Raw genomic sequence first — 17,663 nt, 5'->3', positions numbered from 1 at the left:
AGCGGCCTTACACTCGGATATGAATTATGGGAAGATTGTGGGATTTGCTCAGGCCACAGAGGCTAGAAAGTTGAAGATACGGGCGGAAGGGGAGAGTAACAGCAGGGCCCGATCAGTGGGTCACTCGGGGAGATCAGCTCAGGGGAGAGGGCCATCAAGGCCATCCCGGTCATATGCTCAATCCTCAGCGAGTGCACCACCATCTGTGCACAGTTATCAGCAGAGCAGTCACTTGAGACCAGGTTCAGATAGTAGAAGATCCCATCAGTCCGGCCGTTCGAGAGGGAGATCACAGCAGTAGGGGAGGGCTTCATGCCCCAAGTGTGGGAGATTCCATACAGAGACTTGTTATTTGGATATCCCTGTGTGTTTTAGATGCGGGGTGAGAGGTCATATCCAGCAGGACTACCGTGTGCCCAGTCAGGGTATGGGTAGGGGATTTGCTCAGTCACCCGGTTCTTCAGTCGCCACATCATCTGTGCGTCCTCCAGCCCCAGCAAGGCGTGGTGCAGTTAGGGGTGGAGCTCGTGGTAGAGGTGGACCCAGCCGGTTTTATGCTTTGAGTGGTCGCCAGAGTGTAGAGGCTTCTCCAAATGTAGTTACAGGTATCTTGTCCGTTCAGGCTATTGATTGTTATGCTCTTATTGATCCGGGGTCCTCTTTGTCTTATGTCACCCCATTCATTGCTTCAAGTTTTGGGATAGAACCCGAACAGCTTCATGAGCCGTTCTCCGTATCGACTCCGGTTGGTGATTCTATCATAGCCTCGCGAGTTTATAGGAATTGTGTTGTCACGGTATGTGGTCGCGTTACCACGGCCGATCTTATCGAGCTTGGAATGGTGGATTTTGATGTGATTATGGGTATGGACTGGCTTTATTCGTGCTTTGCTAAACTTGACTGCCGAACGAGAGTCATGAAACTCGAGTTCCCTAATGAGCCGGTTATTGAGTGGAAGGGGAATGGTGTGGTGCCGAAGGGTAGGTTTATTTCCTACCTTAAGGCTTCGAAGATGATTAAGAAGGGATGTATCTATCATTTGGTCCGGGTGGCGGACACCACTTCAGAAGTGTCTACCCCCGAGTCCGTGCCAGTCGTGAATGAGTTTCTTGAAGTGTTTCCGGACGAGCTTCCAGGGATTCCGCCAGATAGGGAGATTGATTTCGGGATTGATGTATTGCCAGATACGCAGCCAATATCTATTCCACCGCATAGAATGGCTCCAGCAGAGTTAAGGGAATTAAAGGAGCAGCTGAAGGATTTGTTAGAAAAGGGGTTTATACGGCCGAGTGTGTCGCCGTGGGGTGCTCCGGTTCTCTTTGTCAGGAAGAAGGATGGGTCGCTCCGGATGTGTATTGATTATCGGCAGCTTAACAAAGTCACCATCAAGAATAAATATCCCTTGCCTCGGATTGATGACTTGTTCGACCAATTGCAAGGTGCAAGGTTCTTCTCCAAAATTGATCTACGGTCCGGGTACCACCAATTGAAGATTAAGGAGCAGGATATTCCAAGACCGCTTTCAAAACTCCCTATGGTCACTTTGAATTCTTGGTCATGTCTTTTGGGCTAACCAACGCCCCGGCAGCTTTTATGGATCTTATGAATCGGGTCTTCAAGCCATTTCTAGACTCCTTCGTGATTGTTTTCATTGATGACATCCTTGTTTATTCGCGGAGCCGGGAGGATCATGCCGGTCACCTCAGGGCAGTTTTGCAGACTCTTCATCAGCACCAGTTGTATGCTAAATTTTCGGAATGTGAATTTTGGTTGGAGTCCGTTACCTTTTTGGGTCATGTTGTTTCTAGTAAAGGGATTTAGGTAGACCCCCAGAAGATTGCACCAGTGAAAGATTGGCCTAGACCCACGACCCCGATGGAGATTCGTAGCTTCTTGGGTTTAGCGGGGTATTATCGGAGGTTTGTGGAGGGATTCTCTACCCTCGCCTCCCCATTGACTAAGTTGACGCAGAAAGCAGTTATGTTCCAATGGTCCGATGCTTGTGAGAAAAGTTTTCAGGAATTGAAGTCAAGGTTGACCTCGGCACCAATATTGACCTTGCCGGAAGGCACGGAAGGATTTGTGGTTTATTGTGATGCCTCTAGGGTTGGTTTGGGGTGTGTGTTGATGCAACATGGGAAGGTTATAGCGTATGCTTCAAGGCAGCTCAAGAATCACAAGAAAAATTATCCGACGCATGATTTGGAGCTTGCGGCGGTTGTGTTTACTTTGAAAATATGGCGGCATTATTTTTATGGGGACCATGTGGATGTGTTTTCAGACCACAAGAGTCTCCAGTATTTGTTCAAGCAGAAGGAATTGAATTTAAGGCAGCGACGGTGGTTAGAATTGCTCAAGGATTATGATATGAACATTTTGTACCATCCGGGGAAAGCGAACGTGGTGGCCGACGCTCTCAATCGAAAGTCTATGGGTAGTTTGGCTCATTTGGGAACGGATCAAAGGCCCTTGGCTCGGGAGGTTTATCAATTGGCCAGTCTAGGGGTATGTATTTTGACATCAGACAAGGGGAATGTTATGGTGCATAAAGGAGCAGAATCGTCACTCGTGGCGGAAGTCAAGGAAAAGCAGTTTATTGATCCAGCATTGGCTCAGATGAAGGAAGCAGTTTTGAATAACAAGACTTCGGCAATTTCACTCGGCAGCGAGGATGGTGTATTGCGATGTCAAGGTAGGCCATGTGTTCTGGATATGGATAAGCTTCGGGAGAGGGTCATGGCGGAGGCTCATAATTCCAGGTATTCCGTGCACCCAGGTTCTACGAAAATGTATCATGATCTCAAGGTGATTTATTGGTGGAACAGCATGAAGAGGGGTGTGGCGGACTTTGTATCTAAGTGTCCGAATTGTCAGCAAGTAAAAGCGGAGCATGAGCGGCCTGGTGGATTAACTCAGCTTATGGAAATACAATGTGGAAATGAGAAATGATCAACATGGATTTCGTGGTGGGGTTACCTCGCACTCAGCGCAAATTCGACTCAATTTGGGTAATAGTGGATCGACTCACCAAATCAGCTCACTATTTGCCAGTCAAGTCCACCGATACTGCAGAACAGTATGCTAAGTTGTATATCGAGGAAATAGTAAGGCTTCATGGCACTCCACTTTCTATTATCTCAGATCGAGGGGCCCAGTTCACAGCTAATTTTTGGAAGAAATTTCAGCAAGGTTTGGGTACTCAGGTGAATCTCAGCACGGCTTTCCATCCACAGACTGACGGTCAAGCAAAGAGGACTATTCAAACAATTGAAGATATGTTGCGGACTTGTGTCTTGGATTTCAAAGGTAATTGGGATGATCACTTGCCACTTATAGAGTTTGCTTACAATAACAGCTTTCATGCTAGCATTCAGATGGCCCCATTTGAGGCATTGTACGGAAGGAGGTGTAGGTCTCCGATTGGATGGTTTGAAGTGGGTGAAGCAGAATTGTTGGGGCCAGATCTCGTGCACCAGGCTATGGAGAAAGTTAAAATCATTCAGGAGAGGATGAAAACTGCTCAGAGTCAACAGGAATCCTATGCGGACATTCGTCGAAGAGAATTGGAGTTTCAAGTTGATGATTGGGTGTTCTTGAGGGTATCCCCTATGAAGGGAGTCATGCGATTCGGGAAAAAGGGGAAGTTGAGTCCTAGGTATGTCGGGCCGTATCGGATCGCTCAAAGGATAGGGCAGGTGGCTTATAGGCTGGAATTGCCTCCTGAAATGTCATTAGTGCACCCAGTGTTCCATGTGTACATGTTGAAGAAAGTGGTTGGAAGATCCATCCACCATTGTTCCAGTCGAGACCATCGAGGTTAATGAAGAGTTGTCGTATGAAGAAGTTTCGGTTGCTATTCTTGATAGGCCAGTCCGTAAATTGAGAAACAAGGAAGTTGCCTCAATTAAAGTATTATGGCGAAGTCAACGAGTTGAGGAAGCCACATGGGAAGTGGAAAAAGAAATGAAGGAAAAATATCCCCATCTGTTTGAACAAGTCTAGTAGTAATCGTGCGAACTCTTATCTCTAAACAAATTGATATTGTGTCCAAATTGGTGCAAAGACACCCCATCTTTTCTTCCTAAATGATTTACTATTGAAATCCCTCTAGTGGTGTAAGAATTGTACGTGTTGTGATTGTTTAAGTCATGTGAACCTCGTTTTGGTAAATGAAAGTTTTATAAAGACTCATGTGATAAGTAAGCAACTAATGGTAGTGTAGATTGATAATGATTTATTTATATGCATGTAGTATGTCGAAGCGGTTAAAGTATGTAGGTTTCATTGAAGTGACTAATGTAGCAAGTGATAGAATATGTGCAATTGTTGAGGTGATGAATTGTATACCAGCTATAGGGATAGTTGTAATTGTGTAATGGTACTTGGAATTGTGTTTCGGGGGCTCTCTGACAGGTAGATATGTCTAAATTAAAAAGGAAACTCTGGCAAAAAATTTCAAAAATATGGGAGTTAGTGAAAATTGGGAGTTTGCATATCATGTTTTTAAAAAAAAAAAACAACTGATTTTCAAGATCCTCATTCGAGGACGAATGATTTTAAGTGGGGGAGGATGTATGATTTTAAGTGGGGGAGGATGTAAGTCCCCGTAGAAATTTGTGCTCAAAACCTAGTAGCTCGTTAGGTCAGGTTCTGAATATGTGTTGAGAATGTGTAAAACTCTTCGCGGCGAGCAAGCTCGCCGCGGTTCGGACCCATTGTACTGATCTAAGTATTTAAAAATCAAAGAATCAAGTTTTCCAGAAATGTGCTATTTTGCGGTCCAGAATGCGGTCGCAAATCATGTATGCGGACCGCATTTCTGCCCCAGATTGAGTCAGTGGTTTGGTTAAAATTAAGGTCAAAATGCGGTCCATTATGCGACCGCATAACTGATATGCAGACCGCATTTCTATTGCAAAGTGAGTCAATGTGTCAGTCAAATTTGAGGTCAAAAATACGGTGCATTATGCGACCGCAAATTGGGTATGCGGACCGCATTTCTGCCGCAGACCCAAACAGGAGGATTGGATTTTTGGAGCACTTTTGCGGTCCATTTTGCGGACCGTATTTCATCTCTGTGGTCGCAAAGTGCGACCGCATATCTGACTCGGGTACCTATTTTTCTAAATTTTAAACCCGACCCCCTTTTTAATAAAACACCCCAACCCCTCGTTTTAACGAATCTTCTGAACAAAATAAGAGAGAGGAAGAGAGGGTTCTTGAGAGACAAAGTCATCTTCATCCAATTTGATTCTTCAAAACTATCCGGGCCAGGGAATTTCAAATTGATTATCTTCATCCCCATTCTTGCAGGTAAAATCCCTAACCCTTTTCCATTGATTTTCAGGTTTAAAACTAAGGGGGGAGTCTCATGCATTGATTCTTGAAAATAATGGTTGAAAACATACATTCATGCCTTTTAAAACCTAAAATCTAGTAAGAGGAATTGGGTAGGAGTAAAGGATTGTACAAGAGGGGTTGATAACCTAAATAAGTTTGAGTAGCAATTGTGAACTTCTATTCTAAGTCATATGTGTTAACTTGTGCACTAGATTGACGTTGCTAGACTATTTGGTGAATTGAAAATAGAAGTTAAAAAGGGAATTCGGCTCCAGGTATATATGGCTAACTTTGACCTTTGTAAAATCACCTTGTTTGGTGTACGAATATTTGGTATGTGATATCTACGTGGATTATGTGTGAAATTCTTGTGATTGGTATGATTTGAGTGTTCGTGGTTAAGTCTCCCGATATAATGGTGTAAGTAATTGGCAATAAACCAAATGTGTGATTGTGAAAGTGTTATGTGGTAAGAGCTGAGACACAAATAATGGAAGGAAATCGTAAATGATGCAATTGGAACAACTGTGGTAATAACATATATGGCTTGTCGTGGACAATTATCGTTGTGACATAAAATGCATATGAGTTATTGAGTATGATGGAAATGGTATTGATGATTATGGAGATTCTTTGTGAATTGTTGTTGTTGTTCCTTGAAAATTGTTGTTGTTGTTCTTTGTGAATTGTTGTTGTTGTTGTGTTGTTTGTGAATTGTGATTGTTCGGTGGGATCGGGTTGCACGCCGCATCACGAAGTAATAAGGTGTGGGTTGTGGTGATAAGGGTGGCCGAGGTAATAAGGGTGGAAAGTGATCGAAATCACTATTGAAATGAAAATATGAGAAAGTTGTGGAATCATTGATGTGAAAATGTTGAAGGGGAAATGGAGAGATTGTAAAATTGTTTGGCTTGATTGTTTCCTTTCATGTGTATTTAATTGTTGATACCATTGCTACTTGTTACTTGTGTATGGTTTGAGTTTGCTTAGGGCAATGTTTGTTCATACATACCAGTACAATTCAAATGTACTGACGTCCGTTTTGCCGGGGGTGCTACATTCGTGTTATGATTATAGGTGGATCCATAGCAGGTACTCCAGTCCACCGACCGTAGCTCCCCTTTACTTCCCGTCAGCTGAATTGGTGAGCCCCCTTCCTCTCGGGGCCCTGCGTGGCTCATGCCGCTTTTATCTCGGAGTCCTGTTTTAACATTTGTGTAAGGTATAGCCGGAGCCTGGTTACCGGCAAGTATTTTATTATCCTTTTGTATCCTTAGAGGCTCCGTAGACAGTAAATATGGGTTACGAACTTATGTAAATATGTATTTTGTATGTTGGGCGATGTAAGTTGTAAACCTCATAAAGTAACCATGTATGTTATGTATGTTTTGTGAAAAGGCGTTTTAAGTATAAATGGCTAATTCCTTGGTTAATGAGCAATGAAAATACAGGGTAACGCGTGGGATAGGAAAGGCACCCAGGTCCGCATGATTGGGGCTACCCGGTCGGGCGCCGGTCATGTCCCTCGGTTTGCGGCGTGACAAGGAGTGATTATGTTCTCAAGAAGATGTGATCTTTTACGCTTCCAATTTGGTGCACGAATCTCATTGGTAGAGGAACCAGGTATGTCTGACTGAGGTTCTTGGGCGCTTCTTACTTCACCAAGTGGAGTACCCTGGACTGCATCAAAAACTCTATTTTCAGCTTCAGTTGTTGTAATAGGGGGACCAGGTTCCTCTCCAATGGATGGAGATGTATTTGCATCGTCTTCGTTGGATTCCTTGACATGGCTCATCATGTTTGCCTTTCTATTTGCCATGTAAATTACTTCACCTGGAACAGATAAGGGCTCTCCATCTTGGTCAACATGTCTGTCCTTCTCGCCGGAGAGGTGAGCTTTATCAAATATCATATGTATACTTTCCTCAACACATTGAGTCTTTTTGTTGTATACTTTGTAAGCTTTGCTTTGAGATGAGTAGCCAGAAAAATTCCTTCATCACTTTTGGCATTGAATTTTCCAAGAGCTTCGTTTCCGTTATTGTGAACAAAGCATTTACACCCAAAAGTCCTTAGATGTGTCAGCTTGGGCTTCCTTCCATTCAGTTGTTCATATGGTGTTTTGTTCGGAAGGGACCTGATCATGCACATGTTCACCGAGTAGCAAGCAGTATTGATAGTTTTTGGCCAGAAATACTTTGCGATCCCACTGTCGATTAGCATTGTTCTTGTCATGTCTTCAAGAGTTCTATTCATCCTCTCCACAACACCATTTTGTTGAGGTGTTCTTGGAGCTGAAAAATTGTGAGTGATGCCATTTTCAGTGCAGAACTCATCAAATTTGACATAGTCAAACTCCGTCCTATGATCAGATCTAATGTAAGCTACTTTATTACCCATATTCACTTGAATCTTTTTGACAAAGGCAACAAACACTTCAAAGGTTTCATCCTTGGTTCTGAGAAATAGAGTCCAGGTGAATCTGAAGTAGTTGTCCACTATAACGAAGAAGTATTTCTTTCCTCCCCTGCTTGCCACCCTCGTAGGTCCACATAGATCCATGTGAAGAAGATCAAGTGGCCTGGAGGTACTGACTTACTTTTTGGGCTTGAATGAGGATCTGACTTGCTTCCCTTTTACACATGCATCACATACTTTGTGATCCTTGAAGATTTACTTGGGCAGACCACGAACCAAGTCCTTCCTAACTAACTTGTTCAGCAACGTGAAACTTGCATGACCCAGCCTCTTATGTCATAATTCAGCGTCATCATCAACAACACTTAGACAGCTTAGATCACCATTCTTCACAGACTCAAAGTCAGCTACATAGATATTCTTATATCTTTTTGCCACTAACACCACCTCACCAGTTACTAGGTTTGTGACTGTAAATATTTTTGACACAAATTCCACCTTGTTTCCATTGTCACAGATTTGGAAAACACGTAGCAGGTTGTACTTCAGCCCGTTCACGTAGTACACATTTTTGATTGAGCGAGAGAGAGACCTCCCAATCCTTCCAACTCCTAGAATGTGTCCATTCTTGTCATTTCTAAAGGATACACTCCCTCCTTGCAGGACCTTAAGTGAAAGAAAATCATTTGTACTTCCAATCATATGCTTCGAGCAGCCACTATCCATGTACCATTGTAGGCTGCTTCCTTTCACTGTACCCTGCACAAGAAGATCATGAGTTAGCTTTAGGAACCCAAACTAATTTGGGTCCCTTGTAATGAGGAAAGGGGTGAATGAGGGATCTTTTGGTCCATGCAGGCATCATGCGTTTTTTATATAAGGGACCAAGTTCTCTAACTATAGTTACTTTTTCAGCAAAAGATTTGTTTTTTTGCTGTGACTGAAATGTGGCCATACAGTTTTCTTAAGGTGCCCATTGTTACCGCAATGAGTGCAAAGCCAATTGTCAGGTACAGTAACGTACTTACTATGAGGGTTGTAGGGAATCTTCTCCCTTTGAAACCCAATCCCCTGCCTATTTCCCCCATTATTGGTGTACATGGCAGTGATAGCATCAGTGGACCAGGTCCACTTGACTGATTTTTCAAGATCACTATTCACTCTACTTTGTTCTTCCTGAAGTTGTTTGTTTTTCTCAAGCTTAGCACAGAGACTAGACTTCATTGAATTTAACTCACTTTCAAGCTTAATGTGTGCCTCGCTTACAACTTCCTTTCCTTTTTGAGAATTTTCAGGCCTACTCTCCTTTTTAAGTTCCCCAATTGTTTCCTTCAAATCCATTACCACCACTAGTAGGTCATCTCTCTCATGCTCAATGCTAGCAACTTTCTGGGTTAAGGAATATTTATCCCAAATTACACTCTCAATGGTCTCTTATAGGTCTACCGCAACAACCATTACAACATCTCTTTCTTGTTCTATATTTACAATTTTCCATCTAAGGCATCCTTATATTTGTTCAGGTTCTCAATTGTTTCTTTTAGATCAACTACAACAACTACTAGGTCATCTCTGGTCTTTTCTGCTTCTCCTCACTCTACAGTCAAAGTATCTTTATCGTTTATAAGACCGTCATAAGCATCAATTAACACATTTGCCAATGATATGAGTTTTTTTGGTGAATAAGATTTCAGATTTCTCTGAACATCCAGAAAATTAGCCTCATCATCGTCATTATCTTCATCATCATCAGACGGAGCCATCAAGGCAAAGATTGAATCGTACTAAGTTGCTTCACTTTCTACTACCATCATTGAACTATCACCATGATCAATTTCTTCTTTAGATTCGTTGGAGGAGTCTCCCAATGCAGCAAGGGCTTGCTTTACAACGTTGTCAACGGCATTTTTCCTATTGCAACGTTTATCAGGAACCGGGTTCCTCTTGGCTGCTTTGTCAAAGTTGTTTTCGTATTGATCTTGATTTAGGAGAGGACAGTCCTTGATGAAGTGTCCTAGATTGCCACATTTATGACAGAGGCCATAAGTTTTTGGCTTGCTGGGACTTCCCCTTTTGGGAATCCGCCATTCCTGCGAACCATCTTCTGGAATTTTCTTGTCAAGTAAGCCATATCACTATCCTCATAACTTATACCATTGTTTTCTGTCTTGAGGACCAGTTTCTTCTCTCTTTTGGGCTCTCTTCTTTCACTGTCCTTCTTCGCCTTTATTTTATATATTTTCAGATTGCCGACAAGCTCATTAGTGGTTAGCTCCTGCAAGTCCTTAGCCTCTGTAATGGCATTCACTTTGCTTTCACAAGAACTAGGCAGCACACTGAGGATTTTTTTGACAGGCTTATTTAATGGAATAATTTCACCAAGAGAGTGAAGCTCATTCATGATAGAGGTGAACCGGGTATGCATATCTTGAATAGATTCATCATCTTTCATCCTAAAGAACTCGTATTCAGTTGTGAGCATGTCCATCTTGGATTGTTTAACCTGTGTTGTTCCTTCGTGTGCTGTCTGAAGAGCTTCCCAGATTTCTTTGGCTAACTGACATGCCGATATCTGTTGTATTCATCAGGACCAATGCCACACACCAGAATTTTCTTCGCACAAAAATTCTTCTCTATGACCTTTCTATTAGCGTCATTGAATTCTTTCCTTGTCTTGGGAATGGCTACAGCTGGGTCGCCAAGGCTCTTGGTAGGGACAAAGGGTCCGTCACATATGACATCCCATAGCTCACATTCAACCATGATGAAGTCGTGCATCCTAGTTTTCCACCATCCATAATATTGTCCATTGAACCTAGGCGGTTTGTAAGTAGACTAGCCTTCTTCGAAGTTTGGGGGAGCAGACATGAGGATCCTTTCTAGGTGTTAACTTGATAGAAAGAACCTGCTCTGATACCAATTGATAGAATATAAGGGTCCACCAAACTCTATAGAGAACTAGGTTCTCTATCAGGTTCAACAGAACACACGCACACAGCAGTAAGTAAATGACAAGAGGAATTTTACGTGGAAAATTCCCAGCTAAACGGGATTAAAAACCACGACCTACCCTTGTAAGATTTCAACTCACTACTGAGCAAATTTTAGATTAAAACCTATGCAACCTAGGAATTAAACTCTTAAACTCTTACTAACTTGTAACACACCTATTACAAGCCACTTTGTAATACCTCTATTACAAAGACTGCACAACTCGACTAACTCTAGCTAAGATTCAATCACACAGGTTTAAGATTTACAAAAGGCTTTCCTACACACTGCTTCTATGTAAGCTAAGTAGGAGTTACAAGTAAAAACATTAATAAAGTTACGACTCAACTAAGGACATACAATAACTTGATATGGGAACTGGTCCTTAGTTGTTTTGTTCTTTGTTCTTGAAGCACTTGAGAGTTGCTTGTTGGATGGTCACATGATTGAGCTTGAGTGAAATCTCTAAGTTAGTGAGTGTTTTACCTTCCTTGAGGTTAATAATACATGTGTCATATTACTTACAATAATGTAAGCAAGGTAGGTAAAAAGTCTTCCACAGAAAGTTGACTGTTGCACTGTTCCTGTACTGTAGCGTGTGCAGGCAGCAACTTTCCAACTGGAGAGTTGACTTCGTACAGTCACCTCGGGAACTGGTAGGGACCTGTACCCTCAGCAGTTCCTTCTACTCTGAGGAGTTTAACCATATCTCAAGCTGGAACCTTGTGATCTTAAGGTTTTGAGAATGTGTGATAGATTCCTTATCTGGTTCTAGATAGTAAGTTTGTTAGATCATCAAAACATAAAACAAAGTACTCATGACCAAGATACTTGTAACCTATCAAAATCCCTCACAAAAATGGCCCCTCGCCGAGCTCCACAAGTCAAAATGTGAAATAATACTCTAATCCACGATTTGGGATTTTTAAATCTCCCCGGGTGCTCCTCCTTCGCGAAAGCGGAAACTGCCTCGCATTCGCGAAGCACAAAAATTATCAGCTGATGAAATCCTCTTACACGAACGCGACACGAACGCGATGACCCAAGCCACAAAGCTTCGTCGATCGCGGTCCTCACCTCGCGATGGCGATTAACAAAAATACCTGCCACCCTTGGCCTTGCCTCCCTGCTACGTGAACGCGAACTTCCTCTATGCACACCTAGCAGAACCTTTGCAAACACGACCAACTTCTCGCGAACGTGATGCACAAACATCACAAGTCACCGAAGGACTCTTCGCGATCGCAATCCATACCTCGCGAACGCATATTAGGAAACCAGATACAACAATTTCAGCAGTCCAACAAATCCAAAAATGAGGCGAACATGATCTGAATCATACTGGAGGCCCCCGGGACCCCATCCAAACATTCCAATAGGTTCTAACATGACACGAACTTAGTCGAAGCCTCAAATTATATCAAACAACATCAAAATATCGAATCACACCCCAATTCAAGCCTAATGAACTATTGAACTTCCAACTTCTAAAACCAATGCTAAAACACACCAAACCAACTCCGATTGACTTCCAATTTTGCACACAAGTCATAAATAACACAACGAACCTATTTGAACTCCCGGAACCAAAATCCGAGCCCGGTATCAACAAATTCAACTCTCGATCAAACTTCTCAACTTTATAAACCTTCAACTTTCCAACTTCGACAAACGACCTACAGGCCTCCAACTCAATATCCGGACATACTCCTAAGTGCAAAATCACCATATGAAGTTATCTGAATCATCAAAACTCCATTCCGAAGTCGTTTACTCATAAGTCAATATCCAGTTAACTCTTTCAACTTAAGCTTCCAACCTTGGGACACTTCATTCCGAAACATCCCCGGAACCGAACCAACAACCTGGCAAGTCACATAACTACAAATGAATATAGAATAAGCAATAAATGCGGGAACGGAATGACAATACTCAAAACGACCGGCCGGGTCATTACAGTAGCGGGAAGGATTTCTACAATTGGTGAAATCATAACTCTAGTCCTTGTCTCCAACCCTTAGTATCTTTAGTTGTTAATTTACTAATTTAATTTGTTAAGAATCTTAATATTTATAACTTAGAAATTGTTCGAGTTTGTCTTCTTGGTAATAGTGAACAGTTGTAGCTAAACCTTAGTTCTTTATGGGATTCGACTCCGGACTCTTATACCGGATTATATCTGCAACGACCGCTTATTCTTTTTAGGAATAGAGTTGGGCGTGATCAATAGCTAATATTTTCAAAGGTACAATATTGTTGATCAGCTCAGTCTTGACAGTCAGGTGTTCATAAGCACATGACTCAAACAAAAATCCAAGAAGCCGTCCAATTTTGATTTTCTTTTTTTCAATTTTTTTTTTCGTAAACATGTCTAACAGATATTTGTGGCCAACTGAAACATTGAATTTTAAATTGGACAGGCGTTGCACATTTAAAAGTGCCCATAGACGAAACGGAGGGGATCCTCACTGGAGAGGTCTGAATCCTTTCTGGTTCTAGACACGCTTTCATATAAGAAAAACTGTTATTGTTGGCATATGAGGGGCTATTCATATTTATTAACTAAAACCCACGTTGAGTTTATGGGTGACTATTCATACATATGTTTCTCTGCAAAGGTGGAAATGCAAGGTTCTACCTACCCACTCTTAATTGTCCCATCCTAGTTAATTTTAATCCATATTTTTGTCTTCACAAGTGCAATTGCAAAATTCAACGCTAACCAGTAGAATAGGCAAGGCTATTTACACGGCACACTCCAGTCCACGGTGGGCTAAGAGTTTTTTCTAGAAATTCGACGCTGCAATTTAATAATAGAACTACTCACAATCATTGCTTTTTTGGTCTTTTGCTCTACTGCTATTTTTTAAATGTTATATCCTCCCCATGTGAATCATAAGAAAATTACTAGTACCGCAATTATATTAATCATAAGAAAGCCTTCTTAAAGTGGGACCACTCCATGTCGTGAAACAAATAATGGGAATGTACTAAGTTGTTTCTCAATTATAAATACCAGGCTGCAGATCTCATAACTGCAATAGTCCAAACCTTAGTAGAAGAAGAATACCATTCAGCCTGAGCAGCAGACAGCTACTCCAACTTAGTATCCAAATCGCTTGAAAAGAAGTATGGAACATCAAGGATTAAGCACCACTATGAGGAGAATCCTCCTGCTGATTAATTGTTTAATACTCGCGGTTGGTATCTGCGGTGGTCCTCTAATTATTAGATAGAAAGCTATCTTGTAATCCTTATCTTTGTTATTTTAGATTAACCTTTATCTCTTCCCCTTCTTCAGGGATTCTACTCCTCCTTAATCAAGGATTGCTATGTATAAATACGCCTATGTGTTCATTAATAAAGTGCAGCCTTTGAAGTTCTAATACAACTTTGTTATGGTATCAGAGCCTACTGCTTAACGGCTTTGCGATTTATCTCGTTTCACCGAAAACCATGGGAAACGAAGAAACTCTTCTACTCACTCACTGCCAGTCTCTACTCCAGTTTTTGGTACAGAACGGATGACTACAGCCACAGTTTCCGGTCATACCACTGTAGCCGATCACACTTCTCTTCTTGTCGGATCACACCCGCTTTCCTTTGCTGCAACCTCCATCCCTGCCCCTCTAATCTCTGCCAACTATGCCAGTAACCCTTCTCTTATTCAGTCGCTGGGCTCTTTACCACCATCAACTTTGCCAACCTTTTCAATGGGTGCACCACCCACAAACCATATGTTGGGGCCTTCTGATAACCAGACTATTCCTTCTCTTCCTTCATTGCATCCCCCATTTGACACTTCCCTACCTAACTCATTTGTTAATCAGATAATAAACCCAACTCCTTCATCCATCATCTCCTCTCAGCCAAATACATATTCCTCCGCTCAATCCTCTCTAATTAATATAACCTCTTCGTTGCAGGCTTCTGTTAAACTTACCTCATCTAACTATCAGACTTGGTATTCCCAATGGCGCTCTATTCTTATTGGGTATGGGTTCACACATTTTGTGACTATTCAACCATCAACACAGCAAGTTCGATCCGACTACCGGTATCGTCAAGATCAGTTACTGAGAAGTTCCATTATCGCTACCCTTTCAACAGAAGTTCTTCCACTTGTGAATACTGCAGAGACCTCGTATGATGTTTGGACCACCTTGCATACTATGTATGCACGTCCCTCTCGAAGTCGGATTCTTAGTCTAAAAGAATCCTTATCTCGGGCTACTAAGGGATCGCAGTCCATGTCCTCCTACCTTCAATATGTTAAACAACTGGTCACGACTCTTAACTCTTCTGGAGCAAATTTGACTATGGATGATGTTACCTTACATGTTTTGCAGGGCCTTCCTTCTGAGTACCGGGGTATTGCGGATTCAATTCGTACTAGGGATACACCGAGGAGAGAATTTCTGGTTCTTCTTGTTTTACCATACGCCAACTTCACCCCCTCCATCTTCTAATGTTCTTTGGTCCCACAAATGAAAAAGAATTTGCTTTCTGTTTATCAGTTCATGTAAATCAAATAATGTTTCTGTGGAAATTCTCAGCCTGTTTCTTATATTTGTGAAGGATTATCTGACGGGAGCCTCTGGTAACGTGGGAAAGCCTAAAGATGGAGTTTATCATGGCCATCAACTTGCATCCTCACCTCGGCCCTTTCTACTCAACTCTGTTTTACTCGTAGCTTGGCACAATCGTCATTGGTCATCCAGCTTCTCCTGTCTTGCAATCACATTTTAGGCTCTTTGAATATTCTAGTTTTGTTTCATCCAATATTTTTGCAATTCTTGTAAGTGCAATAAATGCACAAACTTCCTTTTGGAGTTTTCCTTCAATAAAATCGTCTTCTCCTATTACAATATCTATTCTGATGTTTGGGGCCTGCACCAGTTTCTTCAATCGATGGTTTTCAAATTACCTTTATTTGTTGATCATTTTACTAAGTATGTTTTGGCTTTACCCAATGAAAAGAAAATTGAGTCTCTAATATATTCCTAAGTTTAAAGCTCTTGTTGAATAAATTTTTTCAATGGCCTTTGTGTCTGTTTATTCCGACAATGGTGGGTGAATATATTCATTTAAGAGAATTCTTTACCTCTCATGGGTATTTCTCATTCCTTACACCACCATATACACCGGAAACATAATGGAAGCAGCCTGAACGAGACATCCGTCATATTGTTTGAAACTGGCCTTACTTTACTCCATTTGTCCATTTACCCCTTTCAATTTTGTCATATCGCATTCCTAACAGCTGTTTATCTTATCAAATAGACTTCCTACACCGTTGCTTAATCATGATTCGCCATACTCCGTTGTTTTGGCGAAACTCCAAATTATCATAAGCTACGGATTTTCGGTTGTCTTTGTTATCCTTGTTGCGCCCACAGTCTCATAATAAACTTGAGCCTCGCTCCACTCCATGTATATTTTTGGGGTACTCTACAAATCAGAGTGCTTATATGTGTTATGATCTTCAAAAGCACAAAATGTATATTTCAACAGCCATGTTGACTTGTCGAGCATGAATTTTCCCTCTTCTCAATATTCTGGTGCTAATAATATTGTCACTACTGAATACTATTACAGCTTGGGCTCCTCATTATTTTGTTCCGATGGCGCATTGGATCTACTACATCTGTTGTCCTCTCCCAGAGCTGGTGCGTCTTCCGAAGATTCTCCTTCACCCTTTCCATCTTCAACAACTACAGAAGGTTGTTCAGGTACAGTCCCTCGAAGTTCTTCCTCTGCTTTGCCTTCTAGTTTAGCCACTGTATCCAATGTACAGGAACCTGAACATTTGCCGAAACCAGTGCTCCAAGCCAACTACCATGGCAGCAGATTCACCAACTCTGCCAGTATTTACCCATTCACAATCCATGCCTTCCTCACTAGTCCCTCCAACATCTTCTCAAAAATGCCTATCCTATGGTCACTCGCTCAAAGAACAATATTCGTAAACCTCTTACTAGACTTTGCCTTGCAGCTTTCTGTTGATACACCTAAATGTACCAATCTTTCTCTTCTTAAGAGTGAACCAAAGAGTGTGGCGAGTGCACTTAAGAATTCTGATTGGCTGTATGTTAGCTGAGATTTAATGCTTTAAAGGCTCAAGGCACTTGGACCCTTGTTCCACGTCCTCTGGTACGAATATTGTTGGGTCTAAATGGATTTTTCGGGTGAAACGGAATTGCTGATGGAAGTCTCAACAAATACAAGGCTCGTTTGGTTGCTCAAGGGTTTACTCAAAGACCAAGTATTGACTATATTGAGACCTTCTCACCTGTTGCAAAACATACTACTGTCCGGGTTGTTCTCTCTCTTGCTGTTTCTCAAGGCTGGTTACTTCGACAACTGGATGTTAATAATGCCTTCCTGCATGGCAACCTTAACTGAAGAAGTATACATGGCCCAACCAAAGGGGTTATCGATGCTAATACTCGAATCATGTGTGCAAACTGCACAAGTCATATATATAGTCTCAAAACAAGCTCCGCGTGCTTGTACCAATGAATTGTCTGAATTCTTGTAAGTATGGGTTTGGGGGTGTGCTCTTCTGATAATTGTTTATTTATCTTCTCTGTAGCTGGAATAATCATGTATCTCATTGTGTACGTGGATGACTTAATAGTTACAGGCAATAATTTGAAGGCCATTGAGAGGTTCATTACAAAGCTTGGAACTAGATTTTCAATTAAAGATCTTGGTTCTCTTGCTTATTTTCTTGGTATTCAGGCTACTCGTACATCTATGGTTTGTTTCTGTCTCAAAGGAAATTATTAAAGATATTGTTCCAAAAAGGCTTCTATGCTAGGTGCAAATCCAGTTGCTACACCTCTGGCAGCCACTAACTCATTGCAACTTGATGATAGTGCACCAATAAGTGATCCACATGATTACAGGAT

At 41.7% G+C, this 17,663-nt stretch overlaps 2 protein-coding genes across 2 annotated transcripts in view; both read left to right on the top strand.

Annotated features, from left to right (window-relative positions):
- Positions 1–13,801: 13,801 nt before the first annotated feature.
- The window catches only part of LOC109238845 (purine permease 1-like), a 6,579-nt gene continuing 2,717 nt past the window's right edge, over positions 13,802–17,663 (top strand). Inside the window, exon 1 of the mRNA XM_019405325.1 lies at positions 13,802–13,969. Within this exon, the coding sequence (XP_019260870.1) occupies positions 13,881–13,969 (89 nt within the window). The 5' untranslated portion in view covers positions 13,802–13,880. The remainder of the gene's footprint in view (positions 13,970–17,663) is intronic.
- LOC109238846 lies at positions 13,963–15,154 on the top strand (the record flags this gene model as incomplete). Its single annotated transcript, XM_019405326.1, is given in 1 exon segment — positions 13,963–15,154. A coding segment is annotated over 1 exon segment (881 nt), but the record flags the coding sequence as incomplete, so codon positions are not given.

The sequence above is a fragment of the Nicotiana attenuata genome, unplaced genomic scaffold, assembly GCF_001879085.1.
Source record: "Nicotiana attenuata strain UT unplaced genomic scaffold, NIATTr2, whole genome shotgun sequence".
In the NCBI taxonomy this organism is placed as follows: Eukaryota; Viridiplantae; Streptophyta; class Magnoliopsida; order Solanales; family Solanaceae; genus Nicotiana; species Nicotiana attenuata.
Note: the sequence above shows the minus strand (reverse complement) of the source record. Positions and strands in the feature narration are given on the sequence as shown.